This window comes from Syngnathus scovelli, chromosome 15 (genome assembly GCF_024217435.2).
Source record: "Syngnathus scovelli strain Florida chromosome 15, RoL_Ssco_1.2, whole genome shotgun sequence".
Lineage (NCBI taxonomy): Eukaryota > Metazoa > Chordata > Actinopteri > Syngnathiformes > Syngnathidae > Syngnathus > Syngnathus scovelli.
The window spans coordinates 2,033,754-2,052,118 of record NC_090861.1 but is presented as its reverse complement, the minus strand read 5'-3'; the positions used below and the strand labels follow the sequence as shown (position 1 = coordinate 2,052,118).

The following is an 18,365-nucleotide window of genomic DNA, read 5'->3' as shown; positions in this document are numbered from 1 at the left end:
AAAATGAACAAGGGCTTAGACTTTTGGTAAACGTCAACAAAGGGGAATTTTTATATTACAGCGCAAATAACATTTCACCTCGCAGTGACTTGCATGAAAAGCCAGGTGGGCTGCAAAAGCTGACTTCCCACAATTCTTGAAAATGTGTGTGTGTGTGTGTGTGGTGGGGGGGGGGGGGGGGGGGTATCAGGCCAGCAGTTTGTCAGTAGCAGTATGATAATGTTATTTTGATGCAGGGCGACACTGTGTGTGATGCATTAGCTCAGCTCTTCATCATCCATCTCTCTCCCAAACACAAACACACACTCGCCCTACCTTTTCCGTTGTGTGAGCTTCCTGGCCTCCAGTATTTACAGCGCTGTTTTTTTTCCCCCACTCGCCAGCAGTCCCCCATCACCTAGTGAACAAGCCATGCCGTGGAATTAGCAGGTGACGAAAATAAATCTCGCATGTTGACAGCGCCGCATGCAATAATTGGCCCGCTGAGCAAGGCGCTCTAATTATCATCAATAGAGGTTGGATGAAAAAAATGATGGACGGTGACTTTAATTCTTCATCCAAGCAACTTTACACTCCAAGAGGCGGACAGCTGTCATATTCCCTTTGGATCATAGTCACATTTTGTCACTTAACTAATAATTATATACACAAACACCCATTTTGAATGTCAGCATTGATGAATGCTGATTAGCTTTGGTGCTATTATGTTTGCAATGTTTTTTTTATTCATCATTCATTAAAGTTCATCAAGCGAAAGGTACAAAATGGTGTAGCTTATACATTAGTTCACGATCCAGCACATCTCAATTTGCAAGTTGACGCACATCTGTGCATTAAAACATCTCATGTCTAATAGATCGCACCGATCGATCTGTTCGTCAATATGGCCAGCGCGGCTGTAACCTCGTGTACATTGTGCTTTTGACCTTGCGGTATCCTTATGCCAGGATACGACTCCACAAATAACCGGTGCCAAACATTGATTACCGCTAGCACACAGCGCGGCACAATGCCGAGCAGAAAGATATATTGGCAGCGCAGTTAACACTTATCTCCCTGTACTCATTGTATCTCTCCCTCTCTCTCGTCATACACTTTTCATTATGCTCATATAGGCTGGTCAGTCATTAAAATGTGTTTTTTTTATTCCTCCATTCTGCCATAAGCAATTAAACCTGATTAACAGTTGTTATAGCTTGACCCGAGAACAGATTGTTTCGAGTAGCGTTAATTAAATTGTTCCTTAATTCTGCAGGGAAAACAAGGTGAAATAACATCCTGGTAATAATATTGCATGCCGACAAGGAGGGAAGGAGTACATACACAAAACAATTTTTAGTAAAGTGCTTTCCTTGTCTGTCTCCGTTTAAGTTTCAAAAAACATCTCCAAGAAGAATAAAATGGAGTTTTAGGATTCTGGTGATATTTTTGCCATTTCAAATACTCATTTAGAGTACAAGTGCTACGTTTTGCATTGGCAGCCATCTTGGTTTGGGTATTGAAAAGACCGACTGACCTTTTTAAAATATAAATGTAACCCTTGAGCATAAAGGCTTTCCCACTCTTTACATGGAGTGATAAATGAGACCAAACCAAAAAATATGATCTGCTTTTGACTTGATTTATTGTGGGTGCTTTTCTAGGGGTGTGGGGACACAAACAACCTCCTCTGAATATTTCATTTCCTGATGGCAGTCATTCCAAGGTCTCCTCTAATGTTTACACTGGCGTCCCCTCTAATTTTAGGAAGGCAGGCGTGGGCCGTAATGGAAAGTGACACTATCTAGCCAGCATTCTTTTTTTTTCCTGGAGGGCACGTCAAAGCGAGGGGTGGCTCGTGTAGTCCTAGCCACTCGGACGGTAGGTCTAGAATGTCACATTATTTCCACATGTGGACGAGAGGCCTCGCCAAGCGTCGGGCTAGGCGATAGGCTAAAAAGGAAGCTCGCCGACTTGCTAGCTGGCGGTGCAGTTAACACGAAAGGCAACACCCGTAATGTCACATTAGCACTACCAGCGGAAGTGTCTGCCACTGCCAAAAAAAAAAAAAAACCACTGAAAACTATTTTTTTTTTTTTTTTTTAAAGAATTTAGCTGATGGTTTGTGAAAATTATTCTTAACTTCATCACCGTTTTACACCGTGGGAGTCGTTTAACTGTAATGATGCGATTCTCAACAGAGGCAGAATGGAGAGACAGATTGTCTGGATGGGAAAAGGGCCTAAAGAAAGGATGGAAATGAGGCAAAATAAGTTGTGTAACATGTTTTCCTCATTGTGCCCTGTCCTTCAGTTCAACCTAACAATGTCCAGCCTTTTCTGCATTTTATCCAACACTTCCCAAACAAGTCTGTGACATACTTTTTATCAAACTACCCCAATTTCTGCACACTTAACACACTAGTAAACATGTCAACAGTGATGCTAAAGTGGACACCAGGCTAACTCAAACACATTTCCACCAAGTGTATAAGCACATTTTTCCTGGTTGTTTCATTTCACACTTGATGTGTAGCCACACCCTCCAGAGACTCAAGCATTTGTATCCAGGCTATTAAAAAAGTCATTTTTGCATAAAATGCCTCAGAAATGCACACTTTCGATACTTGCAACACGACTAAATTCATTTTCACGAGGCTGAAGGGACCCATTTGGAACACGGACTCATATAGTAAATAGTACACCAGGCAAGCTAACTGGTGAGAAGAAAGGACCCTTAAGCATTTATTGTAATTACAAAGAGTTCATTTCCAAAATTTGCTCTGCTGATTATTTCAGGCTATCTTTTACTTGCCGGGGGTAGACCTCAGCTGACTTCACCATGCTGCCTAATGTCACGATACACCCAGGAGATGTATAAAATAAACCTGATGATCACTAACTGGCCCAGTAGGGGGTGCTCTGTTTAACAGCCGCCATTTTCTGCATTCTACTAATTGGCCAGGTGTTCACAAAGAAGTCATAAGGGTTCGTTAAAGTAGGCAAAAATGTAAGTGCAGGCAAGCCTATCTATTTGATTTCAAAACCCATTTGTATCAAAATAGATTTTTTTTTCACTCTGACTCATTCTGCAGGTCTCTTAATCATTCCGAGGACGTGTATTCTTCACACTTAGCATATGTTAATTCATTCCAACGGTGTCAGACTTTACCTCCTTAAGCTCACAAAGCCTGTGTGGATTAAAATAAGAGGATACATTATAGCGCCACGTTTACAGAATGCCAAGTTAAGCTTTTAGGAAAGCACGGATGCGTGCTGATCCCGGCCGGGATGGTGCTTCCCGTAATTTTCATCCGAACATAACAATATGGCGATTGTTGCTTGAAGCTATCGTCGACTTCCAGACTCCTTATTCATCCCTGAGAAGGAATTGCACCCAAACTGCCTAAGTCGGGTAAATGAACTACTTTTCCCATCCTTGACTCCACCGGGTGTCATGTGCACCTAAATTCAAATGATGTATGGACGCCCTGGAAAACAGTCAACAAAAAATATTTTTAGACTGAAGCAACGCATTCTGTGCATCTACAGGAATAAATGTAGGTCAATGCTTTGTCCTCCAAAGCAGGACTATATAGGTATGCGTTTCCTTCTGTGCGCGTCCATGTGAAGCAGAGCAAGTGGAGCCCATTCATCATCCCCTATACCTTGTTCAGATAAAGAACATAACCCTGACTACACCTCCGGGATCTGCTGCAAGTGGGCAGAGGTTGCACCTCTAACATTCACAAAACTCTCAGAGGCCACACATGGAGCAAGGAAAATATTTCAGCAAGGAGCAGCAAAATGACCAAATAGCAATATTCCAGCTCAACTGCAGGAGCCTGAGAACAATCTTGATCGTTACCCAAATAATCCGTGAAGCTTCTTTTATCAGGAATCCAAAAGAAACGTCTTTGCAATCAGACAACTTTTGCCTTGCATGGTTTTGCCTCATCCAAGATATATATCTCTGCTCTACATCTCTCTCTCTCTCTCTTTCTCTCACCTCACAGGCACACAATGAATATAATGAGAGCGACGGAGCAAGATCACTTGAAGTCACTCGGATCTCGCCTACATTGTTGTTTGACTTTACTTTCCCACTGCTGAAGATGACCGGATCACCGCGTGGGGAAAATCCAACGCAGCATTATGCTCAAGTCACATCAAATGAAAGTAAAACGAATTAACTGCGCCCGCTGCGAGTCCAATGTGCTACCTCTGTTGATTTATATCAGACACAATTTCATACCATGAAGAAATCCTCCCAAGGGCTTTCAAACACCTTGATGTCTAAAAAATCATTGCTAAATGACTTTTGGCAGCGATATCCCAATTGGATGTAAGCAGCAGCCTGACATAAGACGTCTCATTAAGTCAAGGAAGTGGATTTGTCGTCTTCTCTTGGATGGACTAAAAAAAAAAAAGCACAAATCCAAGCCAACCTTGGTATTCCCATTCTTTCCCTGACCCAGTTCTTCCAACTCCCAGTATAAGGACCTCCTTTGGATAATGAGAGAAGGTCCTATCCATACTGCTTTGTTGGAGGTGACACAGAACAAATTGATGGCATGTGCACCTTGCTATAAATAGCTTTCTATGGAGGAGGGGAAAAAAAAAAAGTCCAAAAAGATATCTTCTGGGATCATTCCGCTTGGCCTCAATGGACACCTCCATCTGCTGTCTGTTGGACAGAGCAGTAGCACACTGAGTAAACAGCTGTTCACTTTCATGCATATGGAATAGGCTTGGGAGAAATCTCACGCGGCTTCATTGTCGGCCATTGTTTTATACCCAGGACACACGTCATCTTTTTTTTTTTTTAATTCTGGATTGAAATGAGCAGATTGGACATGTCCTGTCATTGATATTGTGAAAATAAGACATATTATTACGTTACGTTAAGGGCCGCTGAGTAAGATTGCCATCCCATTAGCTGATGTTGCACGTTAACAGTAACCGCAACGCCTTCAAGACGTAGTCGCAGGTCATTTTGGATTATATCACAGCTCAAAGTTGCGGCAAAAGCATGTTCGGCTGCCAAAAGCAATTTTCTTGGATGTGCCTCGCTTTCCCTCCCTCTATTTTTTTTTTCCCCGCCTATCCATTCGCAGATTTCTAGAAGCTCCGTCAATCTTGAGGATTTAAAGTGTTATATTCAGGTCACTTGAATGATTCTCTCCAAACTCAAAAAGTTCATCTCCGCTATGCACTTTTATTTTATTGAGTGGTATTGCCTGGGATTTCTCCTTCGGGATAGTTATAGCTCTTTGCATATTTTCATTCTATTCTAAAGTGGGTGATAAGCCACCCGCTGCTGTTTTTCAATTTGCCATCTCGTTTTATTGCAGTACACACTTGAAACAAATTAGCAAATCATAACTCTCAAAAACGATCCTTGATGCTGCAACTCAATGTCAAGCAGTAATCTTCAAATGAACAAGGTGGACACCAAATTGAATATTAACCTTTCTCGCTGTACGAATAAAAATAAAAATTTCTTCACAGCGGATTTGCAAAATCACCCCTGGGCTTAATTAATTAATTCAGTTTTTACAGCTAAGCTGATATAATACATTACCTCAAATGGTTGCCACCGGTAATGTGGATTAATATATCACAAAGTCCTTAGAATGTCGTTTTAAACCATTTTTCCAAAGGGAACGTTGTAATATTATCATGAAGTACTTAATATGTATCCCAGTAATGGATTAGTAGGTGGTATCAGACTGATTAAATAAAAATGAAAACCCCTCACAGAATGAAGGAGGACTGAAAGACAGCAGTTGAGAGGTTGGAGGACAGAAATTCCATTATGACAGCAAGAGTGAGGGAGTGTGAAAACATGTTATAGTGACGGTGGGATTTCCCACGGGACCACTGATGGGATCTTGCAGTTCCCACGACAGTCTCGTCTGAAGGGAACTCACAATGACCTAAGAGCATCCAATGATCCAAAAAAAGAATCCATGTTCACAGACAGGTCAATTAAAGACACATTCCTCAAGATCCCAGGAGACGTGACCAGACGTGTGACCAATCGGAACAAGTCCGCCTTATAACTGGGCAAATCCGATTTTCATTTCAGATTTGTATTATTATTATTATTATTTTTTTCCTTAACCAGTAAGTATTAACACTATTAGGTGCACCTAATATTTTGGATCTACGTAATGTTTTGGGCACTGCTGTTCCTAATAATCTGGCTGAGCTTCAACCATTTTAATGCTTACATTAAATCTTCCGTCATTTAAAACACCTCTGATTAAGCCCAAATAAATTTAAGATGTTCTAGTAGCCTTTTTTTTCCCAATATGCTCCAGCCCCACACTGCCCAAATGAGGCCTAATGCTACTGAAAATCTATTTCTTGACTTGGGAACTCCGCAATTAAATTGATTGATGTCCTCAGAGGAAAATGCATCTTCAAATGAAGAGAAAAAAAAAAAAAAGATCTGTTCCCTTACTCCATTCCGTCTTTATTTTTTAAGGCCGCTCGGCAGGATTAATGCAGAACTGGCGGCCAGACGCCACTCGTCTTTATTTAAAGAAGCGTCTCGTTGAATAGCTGACATACTAATGGAGCTTGAGAAAAGCAAAAAGCCGCCCAAAGGTGTGTGTGTGTGTGTGTGTGTGGCGGCACCGTTTCTTCTTTCTGCTTGGAGAACTCAGATAAAGAGGATGACATGAAAATAAATTCTTTGGGAAAGCACGACTGGGCTTGTTAGCAGAGTCAATGCCACCTTGATAAATAACGTTTGAGTGCTCACCTTCAACAAATTGAAGTCAAGAATTCAAGTCAATGAAAGTTAGATCGTTTCAAGCCTCTCTAGGCAATATTGAAAATCCGCATGGTTGCTGTTTTCCCGTTTATACCAAAGAGTTTGAATTTCCAAACCAAGCGCTATTGAAAACGAATGTAACCACGGACAATTGAAGGATATCCAGTTTGAAAAGTGTCACAGATGAGCCCGGTGTTGACAATGCGAATCCGCCCACATCTTCTCATCTCATGTCTCATGTGACATATTTATTCCAAACAGGAAATGCCTAGGGTGGCGTCTCATTCCCAAACTCTGTTTATACCTTTTTTGCACAAACTTGGAATAGCGTTTGTCTATGAGAAATAGGTCACGCAAGCACACTAACAGTGGTGTCAAATTTTCAAACGCTAGCTACTAGCTATTTTTTTGTTATGGTCTCTGCTCGATAATCTGCTGTCCATTTCTCGCGAACGGCGGAAATGAAATCATTTTGACTGGATCGGTTTCGCAACACACACAGACACGGTTTCATTATTCAAGCTGATCATAGTTTGAATTACAACAACCTGTTAGCTTTGGATATCACGAAGTTATCTTCTGCATCTACGGGCTGCCATTGATCGGAGTAGTCGAAGAAATCAATTAGAAGCATGACTGGCTCATAAATATTTTATCTGATGGTGTATTTAAAAAAAAAATGGAAACAAAAGTCAATTGGCAAATTAAAAAAGTTGTAAACAACAAGAATATCAGATTCTTGTCGATGCACGCCGGTGGTTTTTATCGATACGACCTGTGGGGTTTATTGTTGTGTTGCAGTTCAATCGATGCAACCTCTCGATTTTTCTTTCACCATCTTATAAAGTGCGATTTAACATTCACAAATAAATCTCATTCGATTGTGCAGGTGTCCCTAATGAGATTCTTTTCAATTAAATGAGACCATTTTTTTTTGGAGAGGTGATGTCGGAAACATCCTCACAAGCATCAGTAGTCACCTCACACCCGCGGCGCCAAAGTTGAGATAAGTTTCGGTGACTTCGCTGCGAGTGGTCGCGTTTCATTAGCATTCCCAGTTCCCCGGTTGCCATATTGCTGCCAGGCTCTTCTAGCATGTGTGTGTGTGTGTGTGTGTGTGTTAGACCTGCTATGCAATCAGGCTGAATGAGCACCAGGAGGAATGTAAATGTGAGACAGGTGATAGACGGGTATGGAAAAGTGACGGTTGTTCGGGTGGACAGATGAACTGGGCGGGTTGTCAAAGGTCTCCAATAAGGCACAGGGGCTTAGAAGAAATCCTGACAGATGTAGGGCAGGATAGGAAAGATCAATGGACATACACAGGCATTTCCCATAAGATCTGGACAATCATACAGGTATCCTACTTTTTGAGGGGGGGGGGGGGCATAATAATAATAATAATCTTTAGCTTTGTAATGACAGCCATCCCTTTGTGTCTGTTCGCGCCATCGATTCTGCTCTCAGTCCCACAAGACACTTGAAACAGAAAGGGAGTGTCTTTGGGCAAATCGCTCGGCTTCCAGAATGTTTGACAACCACGACGGATCAATAGAGTCACGGCCGGTGATGAGGTAAAGACAGCTTTGATCACTGCAAATGAGTTAGCTGTGTCATGAGCAAAAGCGAAAAAAAAAATTCTTGGCATGGATGTCCGACTAGTAAAAAGTCTTTGGGAAGTTAAAAAGTATGCAGAGGTAGGCCATATTTTTTGCAGAGAATAAATATATATATATAGCATGTCGCTCAGAGACAATTAATTGTGAAGCAAAGAAATTGTGCTGGAGCTGCAAGGTGAAGAACACGCTTGTGTGCACTTACTGCTTACACAAGCAAAGCTTGCTTAACAATGTTGTTTACTGCCACTTTTGTGTCATTGTGTTGTTAACTCCAGACAATGAAGGGAGGCCCTCCAAAAATGGTTTTTGTTTTGTTTTGTTTTAAGAGCATATCTCCAGAAGGGGAATGGCATATCACCAAAGCAAACCTGATAAATAAATGACTCCTCCCTATCTTAGCTTTGGACCAGGATGATTTTTTATAAGCTTTATTTTTCTCTTGTCTCATAATTTATTGAAAGATCTATATTTTTGAAACCAATCTGCTGTTGTGTTGCTTTACCTTGCATAGCTGTCGCTTCAACTTCTCATCTGGGGATCAATAAATTATCTTCTTTTCCTATGGGGAAAAAAAAACACACGCTTTGTGTTGGAGCTGTGTGAATCGACTAGAACTCAGTCTAATAACGGCAAAAGGTTAGAAATGTAAATTATGCAATCAGCTGGCAATGTGGACTGGTGCCTTTCCCCCCGCTGGCCAGTTTGACCCCGCAGGCGGGCAATTATCACAGGCACGTCAATACGTGATAGATGATCAACTGTTCCTGATTAAGATGACACATCCTGATTATCATTACACAAAATTCCATCCGCGGTTGCCATTATTTATTTTTTTTCTGCAGTGATCGCAGGGGATACCATCTAGAAATGTCAGGGAAGCCTTTTATTATTGTTATTTAAAATGGTCTTACCCCTCCTGCATGCTTTAAATATGTCAAAAATATTTAGGAAAAAATATAAGCGTTTTATTGTAGTGTTTGTGAACACAGCCTTTTCCCATAACAATTGCCATCGACCGCCATTTTGTCTTTCCAATGTCGGTTGAAGAAGCAATGTAAAATAATGTAGTTATGATAATAATATAGTGTGTCGTATGCTCAGGACTCCGGAATAAACTGTGTTTGGACTGAGCCAAAGAGCCGAGGTGGTGCTGGTGTGGTTACATAAGCACATTACGGCATGCTAGCACACACACAAGAACAAACGTTTGTGTGTGTGTGTGTGTGTGTTTGTTCATCTGCCTGCAGTCTATCATTAACCTTGACTGTATTTCCACTCTGACCTCCATGTTCAGGATTGCCTAAATATCCATGTATGGGATTTGGCAGCCTATCCATTCAGCAGTATATGATGTTAATCCAACTTCAAATTTTCTAAGCCATTATTTATTCATTTGACCGCTGCAAATAATCTGCAGACCTATCACTTGTCATTTTGTTGCAGTACAAACAAAAATAAAAAATTTGGCACAGGCAGATGAAAAAAAAATGTGCAAAGTGTCGCGAGAAGTGCCGAGTGTCTCGCAAAGCATCCGTTCGTAACCCTTTCCGCTTCATCTATCCACAGAAAAGCAAACGTGAGCATGTGCCACATTTCAAGTAACAAATGAGGCCGGCCGGCCGGGCGCGGTGGAGTGGTGGGGCGACGTGGCGAGGCGAGGCGAGGCGAAGATGTGTCAGCTGTCAAGTGGCTGTCAAGTTATGTAAATGCACAGACAAGGCGGCTAGGACAACACGCTCAGGGAAGTGGAACCGAGGGAAAAAAAAAAAAAAAAAAAAAAAGAAAAATACGTCACAGTTCCAAATCAATCCACATTGATCCACTGCAGCGACGTGATCTTTCGATAGCCGCGCGGTGTCAAAGGTCCAACACACACACACACACACACACACACATTTCCTCTAACCTTAACCCCGATTCACAAAACACGGCTGCAAAAATAAAAGAGCCATACATGTTTATTTTTCTTTACAAGAAGGGCACATCATCTATGTATATCTTTGTACAAACCGTAAACTAAATACAGTAATAAGTTTGAGGAGTATAATCTTTGACATAACTTTCATGAAAGAACACCAGAAACAAGTAAATAAATATATAAATAGACATCGGCCGTCTTGCATCTGGCGGACAAACAACGGAGAAGACAAACGGCATTTGTTGCACAAGCTAAGGTTTCTTTTAAGATAAAAAGCACTTGTGTTTGTCACAAAAAAAAACTTTTTTGTTTTTTTAAAACATCATGGTACAATACTGCCATTGAGATTTATTATTTTTTTTTTTTTACATGAGCTGACACAACAAAATTCCAGTGGTTCACCTTTGGCCCCTGCATTGCAGGAATGCGTACGACGCCGAGGAGGAGAGTTGTCGTTTTGCTTAAGTCGTCAAACGTCAACTCTCATTGGGAGACATTGTTCCGTCACTAACTCCTAACCGGAGGACATGCGGGCTGATGAAAAAGAACATGTTACTCGAGGGGGCGTCGGCCTGACGTCGGCCATCTTTCGAATCAAAGGAGGTGACGTGAGCGCGGATGACTCACCGTGTTAGCAAGGTGAGGCCTCGAGGGGGCTTTAACATGAAGCCAAAATACACTGGAGACAAACACGCAGCTCCAGGTGCATTTAGAAAAATGCATACAAACAAGCGTTTGAATTCATCTGCGGTTACCAAACATCAGAATGTTGGATGACGTAAAAAAAAAAAAAAACGAAACGGAATATTTGATCAGAAGTGCAATGAAGTTACAGTTGGACAAAAAGGGGCCACAAACATGGCACAAGATCATTACTACATTCCAGAAAATTGTGTCAGCAATTTCGGACCTATAGAATCGAATCAATGGAAAAGAATGTGGCTTGAGTGACATCGTACAACAATGGAAACAAAACATTCTAAATGGATCATTGATGCACTTACTCACAAGCGCAAAAAGTCCAAAATTTCTGACCTCCAAAATGAGATGAGTGGAACCGAATGTCACCTGAAACCCACACTTCTTATTTGATAGTAAAGCAAATGAAATTGGAACAGAATAAAAAGAAAAAAAAAACATACAAAAAGATTATTGTTGCATTCCTCGCAAGTCAGCGTCAGGGACATTTTAAAATTAAAACAACCTCGCTCAAAAAGGTTGACTTCATTGATAGGTTCCATTTTGATTTCTCACAGGCAGCATTAAAATGCTCCGGACGTCTTCACGTTCGTCTGCGGTGATTTAGAGCATCAACAGTTCTACATGAATGATCTACGAGCTTTGATTCGGTGCCGTGACTCCGAGTAGAGAAAGGAAACAGTAGGCCCTGTCTGTTTAATATTAAATTCAGTCGTGTTAACATCTGGAATGCTCATCAGGGCGACAGAGGAAGCCAAGAGAAAAAGCCAGCCAGCCAGCGAGCGAGCACGAGTCGGAAGAGGAGGAGGAGGAGAAGGAGGAGGGAACCTTCTCCGAGGCGTTTTCTCCGTCCATCCTGACACAATAATTGCACACATCTGTAGTTCCTGGTCAGTTGCGGGGAAGCATCAGATCCCCCCCCAAAAAGCGTCAAAAGAAACATGATGTAGTGGCACTTGAAAGATAATTAGGGCTGTTTGAAATTGAAATGAGCTGACAGCAGATGCCTGCTAACTCGTGTTCAGCCAACAGTAGAACAGCGTGAGAAGAGGACAAGGCAGAGAGGACAATGAGCTGCTTGTGTGCCACATATTGAGCTACAAGTTCCCCACGTTGCCCATATGGACAGCATTGGATTTTCCAGCATGGGAAAATCAAACGCTTCGTTTAAGAACAATCGCTTTCTATCGGATTGTCTTTCTCTTCCCCTGCAAGAGTTTCAACGAGCGCTTTTTTTATTCCCCTATGACTTGGACGGACGGGCAGGGACGTATTTGTCATTTCATCAAACCTAACTTTGGTTTGGCTTTCACATATTTGTTTGAACTTCCCTGTTTTCACCTCTACTTGTGAAATGTGTGATTTTGGTAAGAAGCCGGAGCCATCTTTGAGTACCTCCAGGGGCGCTAGTGAGTCACAAACTACTTATCGTCAATTTCCATTAGTGTCGACGTACAAACTAGTCAAAAATGCATTTAAAAATAAAAGGCTGTGCAGTGCTTGCCAAAGCAACAGGTGGCGCCCTCAGCGCAAACCACTAAGACATTTCAACCAATCAGATCAGAGCATAAATGGAATGCTCACAGAAGAAGGTGTTGCTGAGCTGTTACTTGATGCCACTTCAATTGAATTAAGAAGCTGATGTCAATTATTAACATTGCATGAGGTGTAATGACAAATTACCCGCACTGACGGGTCGGTCGGTCACCAACTGTGATGTGAGCACAGCATGCTTACAGAATGGCCGCTAGAGCATAGCGCAGGCAATTGAACAAATCGGATATTTACACGTTTGGCAAAAAAGGTCAGTCGACTTCACTTTCATTAAATCTGAGTGCACTCCAATTCCCTCCTCCTCCATCTCCAGTGGAGGTTTGTGTTGATGCTTTGTTTCAATCTGCAGATTTCCATTGGGGGGTACTGATGGTATTTGCTAAAAACAGAACGACTTTAATCGCTCGAAGAGTGAGCCTTCAAGGTAGTAAATCTATACCTGGTGAAAAGCAAGACGGAGGAACCCACTCAGAGATACTTAGAAATCCCAACCCAAAGTGGGGTACACACGTGCCGATAATCTCTGATGGACAACACCGAGTTGGGTGATTGTGACCTAAAAGGAAACAAAAGCTAAAGCCAATCAAGATACAACCTGAACACAACACGATTATAGGAGCAACCGTGTGTGCCTCCCAAGTCACTCACCACAATAAAACTAGACAAAGATAAGCTAACAGTTAGCCTAGCTTCACCTGCAACAGCAGTCTGGGCGCCACAGCAGTGACAAATCGATATGTGTGTACCCCGTTTTAGACAACTTGTGTTTGCAGTGGATATGGATTGAATCCGCTGAAACTCCACCCACAAATTTATGATGGCCTATAAACTCCACAAGATGACTTCATGCGGGGGTTCACTGTGAGATACCATGGTATCAAACTCAAGGCCCGGGGGCCAGATACGACCCACCACATCATTTTATGTGGCCCGGGAAGATAAATTTTGCATCGACTTTGTGTCATTACTAAAGTTACAAATCGTCTACAGAAGACGTCGACAGTCATAATCGCCCTCCGACAAATTGTCATTCCTGCGGTTTAGACAAACTTGAAGTAAAAAAATAACAGGTTGTTCTCCCGCCTCCTCCATTTTGAATTCCGACTTTGGTTCCTTGGCAAGCAAGTCAAAAACGCAGGTCCAACCCGAATCTTTTGGCTCTCCAAAGAAAACTGCCATGTTTATACTGCAATTTAAAAATAGAATCAGATATCAACTGCATTAGACAACACATTTTGCTAACGTTTTCTACATCTTCTGCGCTATAATACTGTTAAAAGTCAATCCATACTGTACAGGATGCATACAAAAGTACGCAATCACACGTCAGAATTTTGCAGTGCGTTTAGCCGGAATAAAGTGCCTGTAACTCGGAAACATTCGGATTGTGTTTTCTCTCTTGTGGATAGTTGTCAACGGGCCGAAGGTCCTGCGGGTGATGGATGTAACAACACTCACTATGTCGCCGTCAGGCAAGATGTCCGTTGCGAGCGTTCAGCGGGACATGGCGTTGTGCTGTCCGTTCTGCGTTATGGGGTTGATCTTTTCCAGAGTGATCTCCGTGTCGCTGTCTAAATTCCCCGAGATGGCCGGGCAGAGTTTGTCCAAGGCGTTGTTGTCAACACCTACCTCCATCTCGTCCAGCTTGTGTAAGTCCTCCTCCTGACACAAGATGCTGTGGGGCATCACGCAGCCCGCCGAGTGGTTGCCTTCCTTTGGGATGTGGCTTTTGGGATGGTACTGGCAACCGGGGTTGGGAAGGGTCGCTCCGGCGTTGTTGTTGATGCTGAGGATCTCGATGGTGTTGCTCCCAGGGCAGAGGCGGTGGCAGCCCAGCAGAATGGAGAAGGCCTTGCGGAAGTCGGCGTTGAAGGCGTAGATGATGGGGTTGAGCGAGGAGTTGGCCCAGCCGAACCACACGAACACGTCGAAGGTGGTCGGGCTGATGCAGTGGAAGTCGTTGGCGTCGTCCGGCAGGTTGGCTTCGCAGAAGGGAACCATGCAGTTGAGGATGAAGAACGGCAACCAGCAACACACAAACACCCCCATGATGACCGAGAGCGTCTTTAACACTTTGGTTTCTCGCTTGAACGACATTTTGAACGAACTCTCGCTCTCTATGTTGGACGTGTTGCCCATGCTGCTGTGACGGTTTTTGGCACTCTCCGCTGCCCTCTCCAGGGCAGATATCCTCCGGATCTGTTTTTGGGCGATGCGGTAGATGCGAGTGTACGTGACGATCATGATGGCCACGGGGATGTAGAAACTGATGAGCGACGAGGAGATGGCGTAAGAGCGGTTAAGGCTGGAATCACAGTTGTCGGGCGGCAGTTCGCCCGGGTAGGTTCCGTTGAGCTCCACGTAGCTGGTCGTCTGAGCTTTGTGCCAGTTCAGCTGCACGGGGATGAAAGAGATGAGAACGGATAGCGTCCACGCCACGCTGATCATCAGACACGCCACTCTGGGGGTCATTTTGCGCTCGTAGCGGAACGGACTGGAGATGGCCCAGTAGCGGTCCACGCTGATCACGCAAAGATTCAAGATGGAGGCGGTCGAGCACATGATGTCAAACGCCACCCATACGTTGCAGAAGGGGCCGAAAGGCCAGAAACCCACGATCTCCGTCGCGGCCTTCCAAGGCATCACCAGGATGGCCACCAGGAGGTCGGAGATGGCGAGGGAGATGACGAAGAAGTTGGTGACCTTGGAGCGCAGGTGGCGGAACTTGGTGACGGCCACGCACACCAGCGTGTTGCCCAGCAGCGTGGTGAAGATGAGGAGGGAGAGGAAGCATCCTGTCAAAACCCGTTTGGACGAGTCACGCTCAGGCAGAGGCTGTCTGCCGTCTCGAACCATCGAGAAATTTTGATCCATTGTTGAAGCCAGACCGTATGCGGGGCGGGTGGGATTTTAGGGATCGGGGTAAGGGGGGGCGTGAGCCGTCACCCCATCACATCCCCCGGCCCGCTGCAGCTGCGCCGCTCCACAGACGGATCTCAGGACTGAAAGGTCGGCCGTCCCTTTGCCGCTTCCCCAGTCACCTGGGTCGCCCGTAGGTACCTGGTCAGAACCGCCATGCTGGTTTTTGGTGGTCAGGATCTTGCCAACTATCAGGGCATCAGCACTCGCCGCACGTTCGGCGCATATTATCCGGTTCAATTAGCGGGGGCGCTCATAACACGGTGCATTCAAAGAGCACAGAAAAGCCTGGCGTTAGCGTCGACCTTCTGGGAAAGTTTTCCAAGCGCGCTTGCTGTCGAGCTGAGTTGAATGCTGGCTGTCAGGTCCGGTCATTAGCTTTTTATAGTCCCTCGTCAATAAAGGCTATCGACGGATTTCGCACTGCGTTTATCTGATTTGTTTAATGGTACTCCAGGCGTTTCCACTTTAATATATCGGCCACCTGGATCGAAACCCCACCACTGCTGTCGGTTATATTTGTTTCATCGCAGGTTGGCAAAAGGATGCCGATGTTTCCACAAGGTTGGAAAAAAAGTTACAGAAGAATAAAAGCAATAGGTTGACAGCATCAGGATCACATAATCCCCCCATCAAGGTCACTTTCCAATATGACAGCTTTGCCTTTTGAATTTTCCTTCTTGTGCAATCCGTGGGTGGTTGGAAAATCCGTTTCAAAAATAAAGTCCATCAAATGAAATTGTTTAGAGCACTCCCGACATCCTGGCAAGCATTCTTCAGCGCAGAGAGTGCGTCTCGCACCCACGCGTGCGCACTTCTCTGTGGGAGTCGCTCCTCGCGACGCTCCTCTTGATTCCTCCTTACTATTTTTTTCTTGGAGGTGTAGGGGGGTATTTTTGAGGAGGTGATCCTCTCTTGCCGTCTTGACCCACGCGTGGACTAATCTAACTGTGGAGGCTCGCCTAGAGGTGCGCGCATCTCTCTCTTTGCTCGCTGCCGCACAATTTCGACCATCCGAGGGGGCGAGGAGCGAGGGAGTAGGGGGTGAGAAAACGGAGTGGGGAGGGCGTCAAGAAAAAAAAACACACACACACACACACAAATACACCACATACTACAAAGCTGAGACACTTTTAGTTTACGTATATGAAACTTGCGTGAGAAAAAGACTGAGCAATCACTCTTTGGTGAATGGCTTAAAGATTTAAATGATAAATACAGGTCATTCCCCCCATGCACTTTTAAAATAGAGCGCATAACAAGTGGCTATTCCATTGCTAAATACGTCATAAAAGGAGCGAGGATGCTGCAAAAGAAGGCACCTTGGTGGCCTGACATGAACTTCTAAAAATACGTGGCTCAATGGCGCCATCGAGTGTAGATAAGAAATAATAAGGTTGACGTTAAAGCTTGAATTATTAGAGACATTTGGGATCATTTGAACCTTTTCCAAAACACCCCAAACTAACTAGAAACTATTGTTGTACAGTATGGAAAATAAATAATGATTTTTGGACCAATTAAGAGAAATTGGGTCATCTCGAGCTGCTCATCGGAAAGCTCTGCTTACCTTGCACAAATCTGCCAACCAACATTACGACACTCAACATTAAAAAAATATTTTCATTGTATTTCAACTTTAATATTGTGCGTGCATGTGTGCATTATTTCATCAATGTGTATATTATTTTAAAAACCCAAAGTCTGCCTTTCCAGGCCTTTGCATGTGAGCTTCTATGACGTGTCATGACGAGGCACGTGTCGTGAGAAGTGCGTGCATGTGTGTGAGTGTGTGTGTGTGTGAGAGAGAGAGAGAGAGAGAGCGAGAGAGAGAGAGAGAGAGAGAGAGAGAGAGAGAGAGAGAGAGTAATGCATGTCGACAAGCCAAGTGTAAGAGGCCTGGCAGACACAACGCCCACATTTCCCCACAGCTCCCAGCCAGCCAGGCTATGCGTGCAGCTGCCCAAGTTTAAACCAAGACCACGTTAGACACATACACACAAACACAAACGCACAAGCCGGCTCACGCACTCACACACACAAGACAAGCAGCCATGCAGGCTAATTTATGTCTGCTCCAAAAAGCAAACAAAATAGAATAGGAGTAGAAAAGAATAGAGATGCGGATATGTCTTTTTTTGGTGCTTCATTCGCTGCATGTTGACCTTTTCACAATGAATGTGACATGACAATTAACTTCTGGTAGTAATGAATAAAATTAGCGTGTGAAATTGCAGCTTTTCTTATTGACCACTGAACACATTCTCGGGGTGCACTTTGATCTCTCATGTTTGCTTTCATTTAGGAAGATTTGTAAAAGTGCCCTTTCATCATAGTCTGACATCTATGTGATTTGCAATAACTGATGCTATTTTTTTTTAAGAATTGCTGCTTTTGTTGTTTCATTTCTTCTTTCATTTTGTCTTCCATTGAATGTTTTGCATCATAATATAATTTAAAAAATCAACAAACAAAAAAGACAAAACATCATCAAACAAGCAACCACTTACGTGTTGCTTCTCAAGTCGGCTGTCTGGGCTGAACTTACTTGGCGTATTCGCCTTCATGTGCTGGCTCATTCAGAACAGATGAGGGGTCACGGAGGTGATGTTGCCAGGTTTTTATGGGGAGTGGTCAACAACAGGCCCCTAGCATAAAAGGAAGTTCATGTGAAAAGATAACAGTGAAACGTAATATAATAATTAAACAAAAAAAAAAAAATCAAAATGGAGGGGGGGGTTAACACTTATTACAGTAGCTTAAAAGCTCAGTGGTGGTTTATTACATAAAAATACTGCTCTCTTGAGGTAATTTATAATTTGGACATGTTGACAAGTACACTGTAGAGCACCGTAGATTATTTTTAATTTTATTAATTCTTTGGAATTATCACT

The 18,365-nt window shown here is 43.4% G+C and overlaps 1 protein-coding gene and 1 long non-coding RNA gene across 5 annotated transcripts in view; both read right to left on the bottom strand.

The window, feature by feature from the left end:
- LOC125982752 (uncharacterized) overlaps window positions 1-18,365 on the bottom strand; it is a 54,318-nt gene that overhangs the window by 35,708 nt on the left and 245 nt on the right. For 3 of the 4 annotated variants that reach the window (XR_007486472.2, XR_007486474.1, XR_007486471.2), the window contains exons 2-4: window positions 17,982-18,119; window positions 8,884-8,940; window positions 316-397 (exon numbers count right to left, since the gene is read on the bottom strand). This is a non-coding gene — a long non-coding RNA (uncharacterized lncRNA). The remainder of the gene's footprint in view (window positions 1-315; window positions 398-8,883; window positions 8,941-17,981; window positions 18,120-18,365) is intronic. The other variant, XR_007486473.2, reaches the window with a different exon arrangement.
- Window positions 10,322-16,512, bottom strand: drd1b (dopamine receptor D1b). Its single transcript, XM_049743740.2, has one exon. The coding sequence runs from the start codon at window positions 15,424-15,426 to the stop codon at window positions 14,047-14,049; it is 1,380 nt and encodes a 459-aa protein (XP_049599697.1). The 5' UTR covers window positions 15,427-16,512; the 3' UTR covers window positions 10,322-14,046.

Excerpts from the sequence above, each read along its gene's own strand:
- drd1b (XM_049743740.2), bottom strand. The coding sequence starts at position 15,426 with ATGGATCAAAATTTCTCGATGGTTCGAGACGGCAGACAGCCTCTGCCT.